The following is a 19,548-nucleotide window of genomic DNA, read 5'->3' on the forward strand; positions in this document are numbered from 1 at the left end:
TCAATTAAGAAATGGAGACGTAACAATGTATTATCTCCTAGAGAATGACAAAGAAACAAAGGCAGCTAGAACGAGAGGAACTTAATGCTTTCTCGACCATGTATTATGTAAAACGTGCACAGATACAGAATAAAATATATATTTAGAATAAATTATATTATAAAACAAGAAAATAGAAACGTAGTATACTCATATAACTCATGGGGATAAGTTTCTCTTAATTCGTGGATATATTAAATTTTCTACAGTTCACAATGGAATCAGAAAGCTGCAACTTAAGGTGATAAGTATTTAATTGGTTTACTCATATGGATTGTGGTATTTAATTAATAAAAGTAACATACCATTTACATCACAATTATTTTTTATTGCGAGAGAAAGATATTTTTCAACATGTTTCGTTCACATTTTTTGGGCCATCATTTTTTCTTCGTGGAATTATTGAACTTTATATTGAATGTCCGTTGTAGTGTATACGTTAAATTTATATATTTTGTTATGCTTGACTTAGTTGTAAATCTCAGTTTGTTTATATTTATATAGGAGGCGTTTTTAATCTTATTCAATTGATAAAATATAGGAAAAATTAATGTTTAAAATTTTATTCGCTATTGTATTGCCAGAAAATAATAACAATATGAAATAAAACAGTAGTTTGTATTTTGGTTTATAAAGTGGAATAAAAGGAAAATGAGATGCGCGCCACTTTGGGCGGTTTACGATAGTTTGTGTGAATTAATACGGTATATCGTAAACAATTAAAAAAATGTTTAATATATTGTGCTTTGTTTCCTTCAGTTGAGCAGATATGCAAAATTTATATTATTTAATTGTGTTGATAATCTTCTGGTAACTTAAGACGTTTATTATTAATATGAATATGAAAGATAGGTAAGTAGGCCTTGCTCTTGTTTTGAATGTTGTAATTTGTAACGTTATTATTAACAGTATAATTTGCAACTTGTAAGTGTATAAATCTTATTCGGTTATTGTTTTCTCATCCACTCGTCTAGTATAATACTAGTAAATGTCGTTTGTGGATAAAACTATAAATTACACGTTATTTTTTGTAACATACTTGTAAAAGTTGTATTGCTATTATATAGTTGTAAAGTAGTTAATAAGTACGTTAACTTAAGTAGTAATTTAGTATTTTAAGAATTGTTTATTTCTGGAACTAGTGGACTGGAAGTAAATTATTGGATATCTCAAGAAATATTCAAACTATAGTTAAAGATAAAATATATTTTTATTGAACTTGTTACTTTAGGTATTCCTTTCATTTAAATTCGTTTATAAAAGCAAGTTAATGTTGAATTACGTCAGTGATAATCATAGAATAAAGTAATATATATGTAGTCAAGGTGCCAGACCTCTACTTGCCTAGTCTGACATTGGATCTTAAGTTTATGGAAAAACTTAACTTATGACATTGGAAAAGTTTATGTGTACCATAGTATGTAATGAATCCATTAAAATTTACCAATGAATAATTTTACAGACTATGTAAAAATATATTGCACACTGTCCTGATATTAAGAAATATTTTGTGTACATTATATAATGACATTTTACATTCCATACTATAGAGAACTTAGCATGCACAATTATAAAATATATATTTCATCTGTTACAATTATTCTGTTTCACAATAGTAAACATAAATACCTTACATGCAATAACTGTATATATTTTTTTACTGTAATGACTTTAATAATCCCAACTAGTCTGAGATCAGTTGGTATTTTTGTAAGCCAAACATTTTTACACCCAGTTGGCAACCATACTGGACAAGCATATTCAGTGACAGAGAATCAAACTTGTGACACGTAGATTGCGAGTGGAGCACCCTAACCACCATTCCATACCAGGCCCTTTAAGTGCAATAATTACTGAATTTTATTATCATTACACAGACAATATTCAAGTACTATGAGAGAGTGTGTGCTATACATATAGAGCCTGTAAAAGTTGTCCAAGGTAAACTTCAAGGTATTTTTAGACTGAGAGTTGGATTACTGTGTGAATGTTAAAAGTAAGGATTTTTACACTATTATTTGTAATTAAAGAGGCATAGGCATTGCAGAAATTTTACTGGGAGGGAGGTGTGTGTGTGTGGTGGGTGGGGGGGGGGGCAAAGTAGTGTGAAATTGTGAAGTGAATAAAAAAACTTGTAAATTCATATACGTAAATTGAATGAATAAAGATAGAATTATGTGTCTCTGTGGAGATGTTAAATGTTTCTGCTTCCATGATAAAGTTTTTGCAAAAATGTCAAAATTCTAATTTGTGTTATATCTAGTAGATAAGCTTCATTTACTAGTATGCCATTCATGTGTATCAGTACTTTGGTTTTGGTTACAATTTTTATACATTAAAAAGGTAAGAAAAGTATATATAATTGTTCATTGCCAGGCTGTTTTTTTATTTTTGATCTAAGTAGGTTGTTTGCTCTGATCGAAAGTTAATATTTTGTTTTGTGTAAGAGAAAAAGCTCCAGAACCTCTTCCCTCCTAATTTACATGCTCATTTTTATACTGTATTTTTAATTAAAACTGTTTTTGGTTGAATGACTATTCATGTAAGAAATAATTGTCTGAGCTAATTGGAATTTTTTATGTTTTTCATAAATGAAATAATAGTTTGGGGCTATTTAAATGTTTCTGTAATGGAATCTTATGTTTGGGGCTATTTAAATGTTTCTGTCATGGAATCTTATGTTTGGGGCTAGTTAAATGTTTCTGTCATGGAATCTTATGTTTGGAACTAGTTAAATGTTTCTGTCATGGAATCTTATGTTTAGGGCTAGTTAAATGTTTCTGTAATGGAATCTTATGTTTGGAGCTAGTTAAATGTTTCTGTCATGGAATCTTATGTTTGGAGCTAGTTAAATGTTTCTGTCATGGAATCTTATGTTTGGGGCTAGTTAAATGTTTCTGTCATGGAATCTTATGTTTGGAGCTAGTTAAATGTTTTTGTCATGGAATCTTATGTTTGGGACTAGTTAAATGTTTCTGTCATGGAATCTTATGTTTGGGACTAGTTAAATGTTTCTGTCATGGAATCTTATGTTTGGGACTAGTTAAATGTTTCTGTCATGAAATCTTATGTTTGGGACTATTTAAATGTTTCTGTAATGGAATCTTATGAATGTGACAATTCATATCATGTGGAACATAATAAGACAGATTGTCAAAAATTAATGCGATTAAAAAGATTTTACTGTGTCATGCGAGTCTTCAAATTGATGCTCATTAAAACATTGTAGTAGAAAAGTATCTTAAAGAGGTACCATAAAACACTCGTAAACTTCATTTTAATCCATAATGTAAGGTAATGTGAAGTTTGTAAGAACATTGTTTAACAACTTGAAGTTCTTGGAAGTACTCTTTATTCTTCCATTTATCAGTTTTTCATTATTATAACTTCAATAAAAATGTGAAAATGATTGTGGTGAAAGCTTGTTGTTCCTCTGTAATTACTCACCTCAACAACCAACCAAAGCATTAGAATAAACAAAATGTAACCCAGCATGTTGATATATATCTATCCAGCAAAAATGTGAAAAATTGTATCTGTCACCTCATGACCACATCATCAGGTAAACAGTTTCACAGATTTATAACCAGCAGATAAATATTTCTGCTAAAAATTATTATTGTACACATTTATATATTTTATATATTATTTTTTCTGTTATGGTAAATACATTGTATAAAATATGTTACTGATGAAACATCTGGACTGTTCTGATCAATAAATATTTGGCCTATGTATGCTCACTCCAGAGGAATAAAATTTTAAATCCATTCTTTTATTTTTCAGAAAATCATCTGTTTTACTTTTAAACTCTTGTAAGGTGCCATAATGGCAATTCATTCCATAAAGTATTTACCCTCTTAGAAAAACAAAACTGGGTTAACTGGAGCATAGCTTGTGTTTTCCTGATCTTTTATTTTTGTCTTCTCATCCTATTGTCATCAGGATACAGCACTGTGAAATTAGTGACCTTTATCCTACAATTCCTTGGATAATATCTTAAATTTCAATTACATTACCTCTTATGCTTCTTTTCTGAAATGAGCACAAGCTAAGAAGTCTACACCTTTCTACAAGGTAACTCTTCCAATTGTGGTATCATCCTAGTAGACCTCCTCTGAACTCTCTCTAGTTAGTATCCTTTCTCAGTTAAGGAAACCAGTACTGTACACAGTTTTCCAAATGAGACTTAAATAGTGATTTATTTAAAAAGATAATTTCACCTCTTTGATCATTATGCCTATAAATACAATATAAAACCTTTTAGGTTTACTGCTAGCAACAGAGCATTGTTTCAATGGTGTAAGGGACCGATCCACCACTACATCAAGATTTGTTTCTTCAAACTATCATTGCATAAAAATCACTATTTTAGTTGCTGTACTATTGTAATTTTACTTTCAGTTTGGTTGTACTATAGTAGTTTCACTATTAGTGTGGTTGTAATATTTATAGTAGTTTCACTATTAGTGTGGTTGTAATATTTATAGTAGTTTCACTATTAGTGTGGTTGTAATATTTATAGTAGTTTCACTATTAGTGTGGTTGTAATATTTATAGTAGTTTGACTGTTAGTGTGGTTGTAATATTTACAGTAGTTTCACTATTAGTGTGGTTGTAATATTTATAGTAGTTTACTGTTAGTGTGGTTGTAATATTTATAGTAGTTTCACTGTCAGTGTGGTTGTAATATTTATAGTAGTTTCACTGTTAGTGTGTTTGTATTATAGTAGTTTCACTATGAGTGTGGTTGTACTATTGGTGTATAGGTGTTATACTATAGGTGTTTCACTATCAGTGTGGTTGTACTATAGTGGCTTTAATATTAGTGTGGCTCTGCTATAATAATATCACATTTAATATGGTTCTTCTACAACAGTGTGTTTCAAACTGGTATGCATACCCTTTGGGAGGTATGCAGTGGTCATTGAAGGAGTGTGCAAAATGAAAGGGAAAAAAATAAAACAAAGTAAGAATTTTTTATTGTTCTAAATAAGAAATATTTGTAATGTTTTTATGCATCTGAATTTTGTGAGTTATAGTGCATGTGACTCCCTCTATTCAATTTTACCAAACTATCACTTCTCGTTTGGCAGTACTCATGTTCAGATGCTTTTTCTTTTGGTGCTCTTCGTGTGAATAGTGATTTTAATAGTTTAATTTCTGTAGTGGGATTTCTTCATTATTATTTTTTCTTTACATTGAAGAAATCTTTTAATTTAACTTAATATCCCAATCTTTTTTTCTTTCTAACATTCGTATATTTTACATCAAACACTTTTGTTTGATTTATGTATTTCTACAATGAATTCTGAGGTTCATGTTCCCAATTTGGGTGTTATACCTCTAGCACGATTTTCACAGGCTGCAGGTGAGGGAGACCTGTTGCATTTTTCTGCTATTATCCATTGTAAGATTGATCGTTTTGCTCCTGAACTTGCTCCATTAATCCTCCTGAACAAGCCAAATCTGTTTGGATCAATGAAGATTTGATAGCTTTTTTACACCACCTGATTTGCTGTGTTTTCCTTACCCCTCCTGCAGAATCAGCTAGGCCACATACAGCATTTTATGATATGGTTTCTCAGGTATATTATGTTTTATCCAATTTCCTATTTTTCCATGATTCCTTATTATCTTTATATTGGCTCGATTGTCTTCTTCAGCTCTCACTTTATACATGTGGTTTGACTGTAGTTGGGATTTTTTGGGACATGATGTGTCCTTGTCCAAGGTACATTTGCTGCCTCTTTCTTTTTGGAATTTTTGTATTTTTTCTTTGGTGGTATGTTTTCAATCATGTATCTGAGACTTTGGAATATTGTGTATAATCTGTGCATCAACACTCAACCCATTACTCTTTGGTTACATGTTTGTTGCAGTTAAAATCATAACACATCCCTATTCCTTTCCAGTCCCGGTCATTATCTGTCCATCCCTGTCTCCTCTTCCAGGGGTTTCTCATCTTGTCATTTTATTCAAAGTCGATGGGCATGTTGCCAATATTACCAGAGACTAATTAGAGGGTTCCGGTCCAGTGGGAGCTTAACTATATTATATTGTTACCCAATGGTGATCTTTCACTCCAGTTCCATGGGTTTTTCAGGTTTTATCAGAGGGACTTGTCCTACTATTTCTTCCCCACCTCTTTTGTCCCTGGTACCCGTCGCCTTCCCCAAGACTTGGAATCCTGCTACCAGCTTGCATCTGTTCAAAGTGGTAGAAGATTTACTGTCTCTACAGGTCATTGCACCTGTTCATCATCTTTCTCCAGGTTGTTTGTTGCCCTTGCACCAAACCGGAGACAGTCGGCCTATTACTAGGTTTGTCCCACCTTATTCTAATTTTCAATCTGCCCTATTTTACCTTGGAGTTGTTTCGCACAATTAGGTGAGCTTTTTTTCCAGGTTTATTATTGTCAAAGAGGAATGTCACAAATGCTTATTTGCATATCTCGATATTTTGTCACTCATGACCCTCTCTTCAGTTTATTCTCCACAGGGTGATTTCTCTGTTTTTTACATTGCCCTTCAGATTTGTCTCGGCCCTGTATGTTTTTGTCAGGCTTTCAGAGCCTTCATTCATCACTTATATGCTCTCAGGTTGCATTTTCCTCTTCCTTTGGTCGAGTGGCTACTGTTTGCTCATCCTGTACAGGAGTCTGCCTGTTACCCTTAGAGCTGCTCCTGGAAGCAGCTATAGTGGGCTATTAATAATATTTTTGAAGTCCTGACTGTGACCTATCCAATGTCTGTTCAATGGGTTTTCAGTTCGATTACAGCTTGCAAAGGTCTATCTCTTGTGGGGATGTGATCTTCCATGATATATCTTATCCCCTTAGGTCAGGCTCATATGCAGGCTCTTATATGGGCTTTTCACGACCAGTGGAAGTTAGCAGGGATCCTTTGTCTGCTCTTATTACCCTTGTCATTGATCGGTATTGGTGGTTAGATATGACTCGCACATCGGCAGGTGTCCCACTTCTTCTTCCTAATCCAGTTTTCCACATTTCATGGACGCGTCCCTTTAGGGATGTAGGGCATGGGTTGATCAACTGGACGATTCGGGGTTTTTGGTCTGTGGACCAAGAGGTCTTATTCTATCTACGTCCTGGTGCTTCTTACTGTAGGTCGTGTTTTGGTTCATTTCCTCAACTGGCCAGTAATCATCTGGTAATGAGGCACCCATTCTCCATCCCTCTGTATTCATACATTGGATCTTCTTTTTGAGCCCCCACACTTGATATTCCTATCCTTGTGTGTCATGTTCCAGGTGCTTTTGCTCTTGCTGTGGATCGGATTCCTGTCCAGACAACATTTATCTGACAGAATGGTCTCTTGATCCTTTTGTTTTCCAGGGGCTTTAACTTCAGTGGGGTATTCCTCACATTGAGGCTCTTGCTACGTAACTTACCATAAATTGCCTTGGTTTTGGTCTCCAGTTCCTCATCTTCTTGCTCTGGCTATCGATGTTTTCAGCCAGGATTGGACCTACACATTTGTCTGTCCTCTTGTTTTCCTTCTTCTCCAGGTGATTTTGCTCATCCTTGACACTCCGTGTTCAGTTCTTCTGATAGCTCTTTCCTGGTCGCTTCAGCTGGGGTTTTTGCAGCTTCTCCAGCTCCAAATTCCTCTTTCGTTACTTTTTCCTCTATCTCTGTCCCCTCTTCACCACCCTCAGTCACCGGTGTTTCATCCAGACCTTCCTCTCCTTTGTCTTCATACCTGATTTTCCTCTGGTCATTGGCGAGGTGATCCTACTTCTCCCAATGGTTAGCCTCTTTTCTGGCTTGTTTCATTCGCCCTTCCAACATGGAAGTTTTTCACCACAAATGGAATTTTTCCATCATTGGTTTCTAGATCCAGGGTTTTCCCCTGATCAACCCAATGTTCTTCATCATGCAGATTTCTTCTTTTGTCTTTTGGATCGGGGGTCTTCTGTCTCCTCGGTCTTGAATTTTCAGGCAGTCTTGTCCCATACATTTTGTTTTTCCTGGTCCCATAGGTACTTACCTCTTTTAAACTTTATCTGTAGATGTGTTTTTTCCGGAGTTGTCATCTGCTGGGGCGAGCTGCTCTTCTGGATGGGGATATTAATATGATCCTGCGCTACCTCACTTTGTCTATGTCGAACCATTCTCCTAGTGCTCCTTGTTTCATCTTCCCCTATATCTTCCTTCCTTCTCCTATTTGCTTGTGGATGTTGGTGGTCTGTTTATTTGCCATCAGTGTTTCTCGTGCTCTTTCTTTGGATCATTTTTCCTCCCTAACATTTCAGCGACATGTGAGGATGACTCCTCAGTTTAGCCACTTTCCCTTCCTTCCGTTTTACACCTTTATCCTCGTCCTGATCTGGATAGACTTACTTCTGTGGTGTCCATTCCTGCTTCTTTCTTCCATGGCAACTGTCCTCTGTTTGTGTTCTTTATCCTTCCTCCTTTGCCAGTTGGGTTTGGCTCTTCATTCAATTGGCTTCTTCCTCTTTAACGTCTTTCTCCAGCCCTTTATTCTGAGTGTCTTCTCACCCAATTTGACACCTTACCTTTTCATTGGCGTTTCATCTTTGTTGTCCTTTGGATGTACTTCTTCAATCAGGCATGTGGATTACCCATGATACGTTCGTCTCTCACTATTTGCATCGGATCCTGGTTTTTCCTCCTCATCAGGTTAGCGTTTTCTGCCTGTAGCCATTCTAGAATGTCAGAATTTGGTGAGACTTTGACTAAGTTTTTTTTCTTACTTTTCCTTTTCAGGGGCCCTTTACTCTTTTATTAATGTTCATTGTTTGGATCCCACCAATGTTCTAACTGGAAATAATAGATCTAATCTTTGGATTCTACAGCCAATTTTTTCCTTCAAGCAGCTTATGTTTTTAATAACTGATTGTGTAATGCAAATGTTAAATTTTTAAACACAAAATGACTGGAAAACATATTAATCCAATTATTTCAACACCATACCAGGCCTGAGACTAGACTCCAAATTTTATGCATAAAACTCCTACTCATAAAGCACTTCTAACATATTCTAACACATCATCCATAGAGCAGTAACATTTCTTTACACAGGTGTATTTCCTCTTTCATTCACAATTACTATTTAGAATGTTTATGAGGTACTTGGTGCAGAGCATACTAACATTTTTACATGTCAATTTCACAAGCCATGGAGCCCTGAATCATCTAACCTTTAAACAAGGCATATTGTAGCCGTAGACCCCCAGATTACAATATCCCAACAGATAAGTGAGCAGCTTTGTTCGTGGCTTAGCCGATCACTAGCCCAGGTTCTTTGGGACAACACAATCAGCCTTGGCCAAGGTTATGAACCACTTGGAATACATCATCTTGAACAATCATTGCTTGACCTGTATACACATTACATACACACATCAAATATAGCTTACACACACACATAAATGTGTACACTACTTGTTAGACATGATAGGCTGTAAATACTGTATACATCGTACACGAGCGCAGCTATCACACACGTCTTCGAGCTAAACATTCATTGCATGGGCATTCATAGTGACACCATTTGTGGATTGTACATGACTGACAAGTGTTTAGAAATTTGGTTTGTCATAAGTTCTGTTCAATTCAGAAATGCTTAGATCAATTTATGTGGAGTCAAACTTTTAATGGCTCTTTTGATTTTAATGGGCCACACAGGCTACCTACCAGACACTTTTTTTTTGGGTCCGCCAGCATTTTTGGGGGCCATTAGCACTCTGGCCCCTGCTAATTTCGAGCCCTAGACTTTTGCTTCCTCTACCCCTCTCAATCCTTGTCGTTTTTCCTTTCCATCCTCCATCAATATACAATGTCTTGAGGAGACTGTGTTTTTTTAATACCTCCAAATTTTTCCTTACTCCTACTCAATATCTTATTCACTTGGGAGTATTTTTCAACTCCTTTCTCAGCTGTCCTCATCCTCATCTACCTTTGAGCTATGGAAATAGTAGTCACCAGGATTCACACCTATCTTACTCATACTGTATGAGAGGTTTTTCTCTTTTGGGGACCATGGCTTCATTGAAACTACTTATCACTTTGGGTCACGCACATATGATCCTCCTCCATTTGTCCTTGCATGACCAGAGGAACTATTCATGGGAACCTTTGACCTCATTGGTTCATTTGCCTTCTCTACTCAAGGATATGTATTGGTGGCTGGACCAACCCAATATCACCAGTAGTGTTCCATTACCTCCACTGAAACTTGGACCTTCAGCTCTTTACAGATGTTTCTGTTTTGGGCATGGTCTTAGAGTTCTTTTTTTTTTTTTCTTAACAAGTCTCTTTTGTGAGGCATCTTGTCAAATGTTTTCTGAAAACCCAGATACACCAAATTCACACCCTTACCCTACATAAGCAATAACCTCATCAGAAAGTGTTGAAAGATTATTAAGGTAACATTTTCTCTTAGTAAAACTTTGTTGACCATCCAACAAACTTATAAACTTTGTTACGTGACTTTGAAAAGCATCTTTTACCAGACTTTGAAAATTTTTTTCCATCACTGATGTGAAACTAATAGGCCTATAATTACTAGGGCAATTGTAATAACCTCCCTTGAAAATAGGAGTAACATTAGCCAAGTTCCAGTCTTCTGGCACATGCTTATCAAGTTGCTTACATATTCAGTCCTTAACCATCTTCAAAATGCTTGAAATATTATCCAGCTCAGGTGTCTTAATATTCTTTAAACTTCCCAGTGACTATTCAGGATGAGGAATATTGCTTAAATCTTAATGATAGGAAGAGCTGATATGAAAGAATATTTCTGAATTGAATGTAATCTATTAATGAGGCTGATGATTAATTGGTTGTGAAATTCCCAGAATTGTCCTGCTCACTGTAAGCATAGTTCTGTTGTACTTAATATCACTGTTAATGTGGTTCTGCTAGATTTAATGTCACTGTTAATGTGGTTCTGCTATACTTGTTATCACTGTTAGCATGGTTCTGCTATACTTGTTTTCACTATAAGCATGGTTCTGCTATACTTGTTTTCACTATAAGCATGGTTTTGCTGTACTGTTGTTACTGTTTGTGTGGTTCTGCTCTTGTAATAATTCTGATAACATGGTTATGATACAGCAATATCCCTGTTGTTAAGCATGAATTTTGGTAAAGCAGTTCCCTTTGTGTGGTTCTGCATCATGTATTGGTTCTGTTGTAGTATTGTTATTGTGTGTGAGGATCATTTTGTTGGTATCAGTAATTTTAGATGAGTTAATGTAAAAGTTACATGTAGTATTGATTTCAATTATCAAACCTTTTTTATTTTGTTATTGTTCCTTTTTTGTAAAAAAAAAGGTAAATCTATACAGTAGAGGAAAGGCATTATGACTATGAAGTTCATATTTATTTTTATACTTTTATAGTGATTTCTCATTGTATTTAAGTTTGTTCTGACTGAAAATCAATGGAGTAAACAGTGATATATTTTAATTTCTACAAAAAAAAACTCTCAACAGGAATATTTAATGCCATTCACTTGATCAGGATATTATATATTGTAAAAAATAATAACTTTAATTCAAACAAAAGACTTGATTATTTTTCCCATCCAGGTAGTTATCAGGATTTTCCTGACCTTCTGCATTGTGAGAATTTTACAGCAATGGCTGGAAATGCAGATGGGATAGCATGGTTGTTTGAATTACTTCAGGATGTTCAGCTTGAACAATTTTTTGTGAAGATAAGGGATGAACTCCAGGTCACTCGTCTTGCTCATTTTGATTATGTTCAACCGGAAGATCTGGAACGAATTGGAATGGGAAAACCTGCAGCCAGGCGCTTACTTGATGCAGTGAAGAAGCACCGATCTACGTTATGGAAGAAAAACTTAATCAGCAAGGTATTATTCTTAAAAGGAAACTCTGTCTTTGATTATATCTTTACTGTATGTGCTAGCATTATGTCTGTGTTTGTTAAATAATATAATAAGTTATGCAATAATAAACATAAAATGTGGGACTACTTATTGTGTGCTCCATGCATAACACCAAACATTAGGTTGTGCTCCAGTTCATGATATATAAACATTGATAGTCTACTCACTCATTGCGTGACATATGGCTTTAGAAGTAGAAGCCATTCTGCTTATAAAATACTGAAAAACAAAATTGATATTGTTGTTTAATTACCGCAAGACAGCATAACAAAAGAATAATCTTTTCTGAAACACGCATACAAAAAAAAGAAAATGCATCTTGCATGTTTTTTATTTTTATCATTTGTCAGTGAAATAAAATAAAGTTATGATCATATGTAGGCCTGTAGAGTAGAATAGTTGTTTACATGTATTTGAAAGGATTTTATGATAATAGTGGTTTAAGCTATGTTTTTAATTTAGATGTTTGCTAGAGGGAGCTAGTGGTGATGATGATGTAATCTTTTAGAAATTTTATGGAGTACATAAAAATAAGGGTACATTATAAATACGAGAATCAGTGAAGTAATGATGAGTGAATGAGTTATTCAGTTATTCAGTTTCTTGATCAGTTAGTTGTGTAATTCTACAAGTAAGTTTATTTGTGAGTTAAGCATACCATTAGTGTTGGGAATCTGTTTAAACATTGTGAATTTAGGACTACAGTTTTTGGCAAAGCAAATGTAGAAAACATTAATAAAGAAGTCTAATAATACAATGCATTACAACATTGATGTAAGAAGTGGGATTATTTTGGTAAAAATAAAATAGAACTTTGACTAAGCTTCAGGATGACAAGAAGATTATGAAGTGGGATCAAAAATTTGCTAGAAATTATGAAATTGTTAAATGAAGGCCAAGAAGAAAATTAGAATTCTACATTTCAATGTTTAATGAAATGTGCTCTCTCTTTCTCTTGGAACTACTCCTGAATATCATACTAATGTACTTGGATGACATAATCTCACATGTGAAGACTTTTGATAATGCTTATGATGGGCTAAGGAAAGTTCTGGATCAGTTAAGGAAAGAGAACCTTAAGTTGAATTCCAAGAAGCATGAATTGTTTCATTAAAAAGTGAGTTTTCTGAGCACATAGTCAGCAGAGAGGAAGTGTCTGCAGACCTATCTAAGTTTGAACCTGTTCAGATTTGGCCAACACCCAAGAATTTATGTGTACCCAGAGGATTTCTTAGACTGTGCTCTTAGTGCCGTTGTTTTGTAAAATCAGTCTCTGCCATAGCTTGTCCTCTAATCACTTGAAAAAAGAAATAAGTGTTTGTTGGTGTCAAACTAAAGAAAGAATTTACCACTACTCCTGTATTAATATACCGTGGAAAGAGGGAAGCATGAGACAGTAAAGATGACCAACCTCAAGTACCACAGAGTACAGCCTAAGTGGTGTTTAAGAACTAATGTGGCCCAATACTCAAAGATTCTCGGGCAGAAGATACAAGTTTGAAATAAGTGATTCAGGGGATAAAGAACAGCACAGAAAAACCATCTTCGCAAACAGTTGCTCCATTCAATCCAAAGATAAAGATGTATTAGGCATGGTGGTATTCATTATGCCTACAAGAGGGCTTTTTATGTTGGAAATGGTAAAATACCAATGGACAGAAACAATGACAACTGTCGGCTCTTCCACAGCCTCTACATTATGAAGCATTCTGTCATTTACACAACATTCCAACAGCTGGATACTTAGGTGTAAAGATACTGGAAAGAATATGAGAGATCTTCTATTGGGTTGTGTGCCATGGATCTGTAGAGAATTGGTGTAAATTATGTGAACTCTGAGCAAAAATGTCCATCCAAGAAACAGCATGGATAGCTGCAGCAGTGTTGTGTTGGAGCACAACTTTCAGAGAGTTGCTGTTTATGTGCTTGGTCCCCTGCCACAGATTACTAGCAGGAATAAATGTATTATGGTTGTGATAGACTGTTATACCAAATGGTCAGAAGCATATGCTGTACCAAACCAGGAAGTGAAAACTCATCAGCAAGTTAATTTCAAGATTTGGGGTGCATATGTAAATTCACTAAGATCAAGGCTAGAACTTTGTACTGGCCTTGTAGAGACCAGGAAAACAGTCTTTCATCCATCTTGTGATGGTATGATGGAGAGACACAACTGTACACTTTTAAACCAATTAGCCATTTATGTGGATGAGCATCAGAAAATGTGGTGTCAAGACCTTTCATTGCTGTTTATGAGTTATTGAATAACAGAATATGAAAGCATAGGTAATACACCTTCAATAATCTTTGTGTTTGTAGATTATCACCTATTATAAGATGCTGCACTTTGTTTACCTTGACTGGGACACAACTTGTCACAGGTCTATTTCTGAATGGTCCTGGTGCCCCAAGTTAATCTATATTCCTTTGTTTTTCAGTGCCATTAAGTACAAGGGATATACCGGTCTCAGAAATTCTAAATCTGTGATCTGAATACATACCAATGATCTGTATGAACATTTTGTGTCAGAAAGGGCTGTTGCATCTCCTTTCCAAAAGCAATCAATTTTTGGTGGTATCATACTACTTATGAAATGTCAAACAATGTCAAAATATAGTTCTGATACATTCCATTCCACAACAACTCTATATCTGTTGTGGTTGTCACTTGACTTGCTGATTTACATATTCAAGATTGCTTTTTTAATATAATGTACTCAACCTTTATATATATTTAGAGAAATGATTTTTTTTGCTTTTGAGAATTAATTTTCTTACATTTTCAGAAAAAGCAGTTATTAAAAGATTGTTTTTTTTTTTTACAATTTCAATGAAATAAGATTGTTACTTAAATAATTAAACCAATTTTCTGGTATTATTATTATATAAAAATATTTCAGTGATCTTTAGCTTTTGAGACATATGAATATATATTTTGTGTGAAAGAGAAACTGCTTAAAGTTGCAAGCTATATAGCTTTAACAGTTTGTAAAGAATTTTTAAGAGATTCATAAATGTATTTGATAAAATTTTATACAAGTATTTTTTTGTGTTGGATCTATAGGAAAGGCTTCAATACTTCTATGAAATTTTTTTTCTTTCAAAACAGACATTTTAGATAAATACAAGACTGCGAATAAATAGTTTTTAAAATTAAGTAATAGTTTGAGAGACAAGTCAAAAATCATTTCAATAAATAACACCAGTAATTTTAACTTGAGATTGAAGCTTTACAAACATATCACTACAAAATTTCTCTTGTTTGGCTGTGCACTTGTATGGCTTACTGGCTTTCAGTCTTTAGTTGTTACTGTTTTATTTTTATTTCCTGTATTGCAATTTTATACCACTGTACAATTTAATGGAAACAAAAAGCATGACATCATTATTTGAACGTAGAATTCAATGAGCTAGTGTGAAAATGATGTTTTGGTCTACAAGCACAAATATTTATGAAGATTTGGACTAGCAGATTAAATTATTACTCTAAAAGAAGCCTAAACAGGTATATGAAGCCTGTTGAACCTTCTGAAATAAACAGATTTTACATTTTGGGTAGTTTTTGTCAGTTTAAAATCTTAAAAAATATGCTGTTCTAGAGACATTTTTATGGCTTTATGATTATTCTACTAAAACTGTTAACTCTGTAAGTACTGGATGACAATAAAACAGGTGTTTTTGTTTGAGAGATAATTTTTTTACACCTTTCAGATACTTCCATCTACCAAAATTGATAAAAATACCACCTTAAAGAATGAACCATGCCTCCCCACAAGTCCAACACATCTAATTTCTGGAGCTAGCAATGCCCTCACTTGTCTTGTGAATGATAAAGACCTAATACTTGGAAGTAAACTTGGTGATGGATCATTTGGAGTAGTCCTGAAAGGAGAATGGGTGACACCTAGTGAGCGAAGAGTAGGTTTTATTTATCTTGAACTGAATTCAACTGTTAGTTTCAAACACAGATGCTGATTAGTTTGTATACACTGTGCTTAGATTGAAGGTTATTTTGAAAATTTTGATAGTGAGTATATTTAGAATAATTATAATTGACAAATATTTTCAAATGGAGTTGATAAAAATCCGCTGTTAAAATTCTTTTAGTTTAGTTGGGACTGGAAAAGTTCAGCTCAAAAGTAGTTACTGAGATTCTATTTTCATCTTGATTTTGGAGGAAGGTTGAAACGAAGTAAATATTTTTTACTCTTAGGTTTGTCTGATCTATTCTAAATAAACTCCCTTGTTGATTTAGTCACCGAGAGACTGAGGTGGTGTAACTAGGTCTAATTTCTTGTTGAATTAGTCATTGGCAGAAGGAAAGGGGGGAAAACTAAGAGTGATCCAAACTCGGTGTCCGGACTAGGACGTCAGTCCTACTCCTGGATACACACCTCCAACAGAATTTGGAGGTGTGAGAAACCATATGCAACTACTATTGAAAGGCTAATGTAGTATGACCAGATCTAATCTCTTGTTGACCTAGTCATTGACCTAGTCATAGGTGGTACAACTAGCTCTAATCTTTTGTTCACCTGTCACTGAGAAACTAAGGTGGTACAACCAGCTCTAATCTCTTGTTGACATATTCACTGAGAAACTAAGGTGGTACAACCAGCTCTAATCTCTTGTTGACATATTCACTGAGAAACTAAGGTAGTACAACCAGATCTAATCTCTTGTTGACCTAGCTACTGATAAAATAAGGTGGTATAACCAGATTTAATCTCTTATTGACCTAATCACTGAGAAACTAAGATGGTAAAACCAGCTCTAATCTCTCGTAGATGTACTCACTAAGATGGTACAATCAGATCTAATATCTTGTTGACTTAGTACAACTGGATCTAATTCATTATTTGTAATATTATAAGGGACTAAAGTTAAAGATTAGTGTATGCTTTTTAGTTTAGTTTTTCAACATGGCTTAACAACAACAACTCTTAATGACTGATGGGATGATAGTTTATTGTAGATTAGAAAGTTGTGTAGACCTGTGTTTTTCATCTTGTCATAGAGTTATACTGTACTCTTGGGATTTCCTGTTGTGCTTGTTTATAAATTTTACCAAAGTTTAGTTGAACTAGAAGTTACAGTAACTTATAACTTGTAATAAAACATTAGTTGGTAGAGGTAAATATTTAGGGTTAGATCACTTGTATTTTGTACTTTTGTAAAACATGTTTGATATTAATGAGAAGAAAATGTGTATGCTCCAAAACATACTTGCCTCCTATCACACTACAGTTATTACTCGACTGCCAGAGTTTCTTCCTTTGCCAATATAAACATTGGTCTGATTTTTCCTCACTAGCTCCAGTCTTTTATACCCCACTTAATTGCCCTTGGCAATATTTGTCTCATGACATTCTCTACATACATCAATGCACCCTCTATCTTGGTACTGTATATAAGCACCTCATTCAGATAATGTTATAACTTTTTCTTGACAAAGTATCACAAACCGGTTTCTTGGTGCTATGATAGTTCGAAGATACTTTAAGCATTCTCCATGTTACCTAATTGATTTTTCACAAAAAAAAAGATTTTGATTGGCATGCCAATTTACAGTATGAATTTCTGGAGGCAAATCAGGTCTCTAGTATCCCACCTCTGATATCTAGTGTCACTCTCAGTTGAGAATGTCAACGATCGTATTCGTAGTGAGATGGAGCCATATATTCGATTTGGTAGTGTTCCTCTAGGGGGCTCTGAGGCTGCAGTTGAGGGTGATCCTGGACATTCTGGAGAGAATTTAGATTTGCTTCTCCTTGTACCTTATTTTATTCTGTTGGCTTTTCAATCTCCATGTGGGACAGTGGTAAGTTTACAGACTTACAACATTGGAATCCAGGGTTCGATTCCCTATATTGGACACAGCAGATAGCCCAACGTTGCTTTGCTCTAACAAAACAAACTTACCTGACAATGTTGTTCCAAACAACCATAAATAGAACAGTCTTTAAAAGAAATAAAAAAGGAGGCCACTTTGGGATAAGCTGCCTCTGACTTGTTATCTTCAGTTGTTTCATCGAGAGTGTGATGTTTTGGGTCTTTCCCCAGTTGGTTTTGAGCCTGCACTTTACTTGATGGCTGAAAGGTCCGAGAGTGAATACTTAGTTTTCTTTCCATCCACGGACATTGTGGTTCATGCAGGGAGGTTTGTATCTCAGGTACATGAAGGGATAGTTATCCTTTATCTGCCACATTTGTTGGTACTATGTGATTTAGTCTACCACTGCCAGGTGGAAGCATATTCCGACTCTCAAATAATACATCTGATCTTCAAAATTATGGGTTTTAAGACAGAGTTTGTAGTTAACCTGAATAGATCTATGTCCCCTAGTTGGACAGTAGTAAGTTTACAGACTTACAACTCTAAAATTTAACATATTGTTTTTCCTAATACTAAACTTTGTTAGAAGACTCCCAGGATCACCAGTGTCATTGATGATGAGCTGGAACCATTGTTAGCATGCACATTGGTTTCATTGTCGGCTTCTACATTTAGCCCTGTTGCCATTGGCATTTCGACTTTCATCGGCTCTTACATGGGGTCATAGCTCCACCTTATTTGAGGGTCCTAACCCCCGACTTCACCCCCTTGGTACATTGGAACCCAGAATAGATAGTATCCATATCCAAGGTTTCTGCTGCTTGGTCAGAACACTGCCAGCAACATCACTTAATGTGGGTCTGTGGGGGGCTCGGCTCCAAGAATTTCTAGACGTGTGGTGACCTTAACTGCAGATCCATGGGCACTACATATCCTTGAATCAGGATTAGTCATTCAGTTCACATCTTTACCACCATTATCCATCCAACCTGTAGGGTTTCTCTCTCCCACAGATAATCAGAGTTTGGAACTTAGTTCTATGGCTATCAGAGTTTGGTTGGTCTGGGAGTAGTGAGAGAGACATGCTAGTTCTTCTAAGGATTTATTCCCATTGATTGTTTGCCTAAGCAGACAGGAGATTGGTGTCCAGTTGATCTTTCTTGTCTATATCAATGCCTAGATTCTCCAAGGTTCACAAGTGACTCATTCCTCAATCTGAGTTGGCATTTGGACGTCCAAGTTTGTTGTAGTTGGTTCCTATCTGCACATTGCCATAGTGGTAGCATCTTACCACTATCAGTGTTTTTGTGCACATGGGTCAGGTACTGCAGTTCAGGGTTTTTATCATCATGTTAGCATTGGCATCACATGGGTTCTACTGAATCGTCCAAGCTTTTCCTCATCACCTCCATTCCCTAGCACTGTGAACATACCATTCCATGGAGGACTAGTTACTGCTGACACCATTTTGTCAATTGTCAGAATATCACACCCAGATTTTACTTTCAGAAACAACCAAGACAGGTTTCATTCTCAGAGCTGAGACATCTATTCTTGCTCAAACTCAGTATGTCGTTAGTCTGGGTATTTTTTTATTGCGTATCTTGGTCAGGCTCAGCTGACTCCCATCTGGCCATGGAACAGGAAGCCAGACTGTTACTCGCCTCACCTTCTCACACTGCACAGATGGTTCTTTCTCTTTTGGGAATGTGGGCATCACTCGAATCCCTCATGCTTTTGGGATGAGCACACAATAGATTCTTTCAAGGA

General features: G+C 35.3%; 1 protein-coding gene across 1 annotated transcript in view; it reads left to right on the forward strand.

Moving 5' to 3' along the window:
- Positions 1–19,548, forward strand: part of LOC106473154 (activated CDC42 kinase 1-like) — a gene marked incomplete at its 3' end in the record, with an annotated part of 49,691 nt that overhangs the window by 5,259 nt on the left and 24,884 nt on the right. The window contains exons 2-4 of the mRNA XM_013933833.1: positions 4,919–5,008; positions 11,620–11,906; positions 15,654–15,860. Of these exons, the coding sequence (XP_013789287.1) occupies positions 4,919–5,008; positions 11,620–11,906; positions 15,654–15,860 (584 nt within the window). The remainder of the gene's footprint in view (positions 1–4,918; positions 5,009–11,619; positions 11,907–15,653; positions 15,861–19,548) is intronic.

This window comes from Limulus polyphemus, unplaced genomic scaffold (genome assembly GCF_000517525.1).
Source record: "Limulus polyphemus unplaced genomic scaffold, Limulus_polyphemus-2.1.2 Scaffold5934, whole genome shotgun sequence".
In the NCBI taxonomy this organism is placed as follows: Eukaryota; Metazoa; Arthropoda; class Merostomata; order Xiphosura; family Limulidae; genus Limulus; species Limulus polyphemus.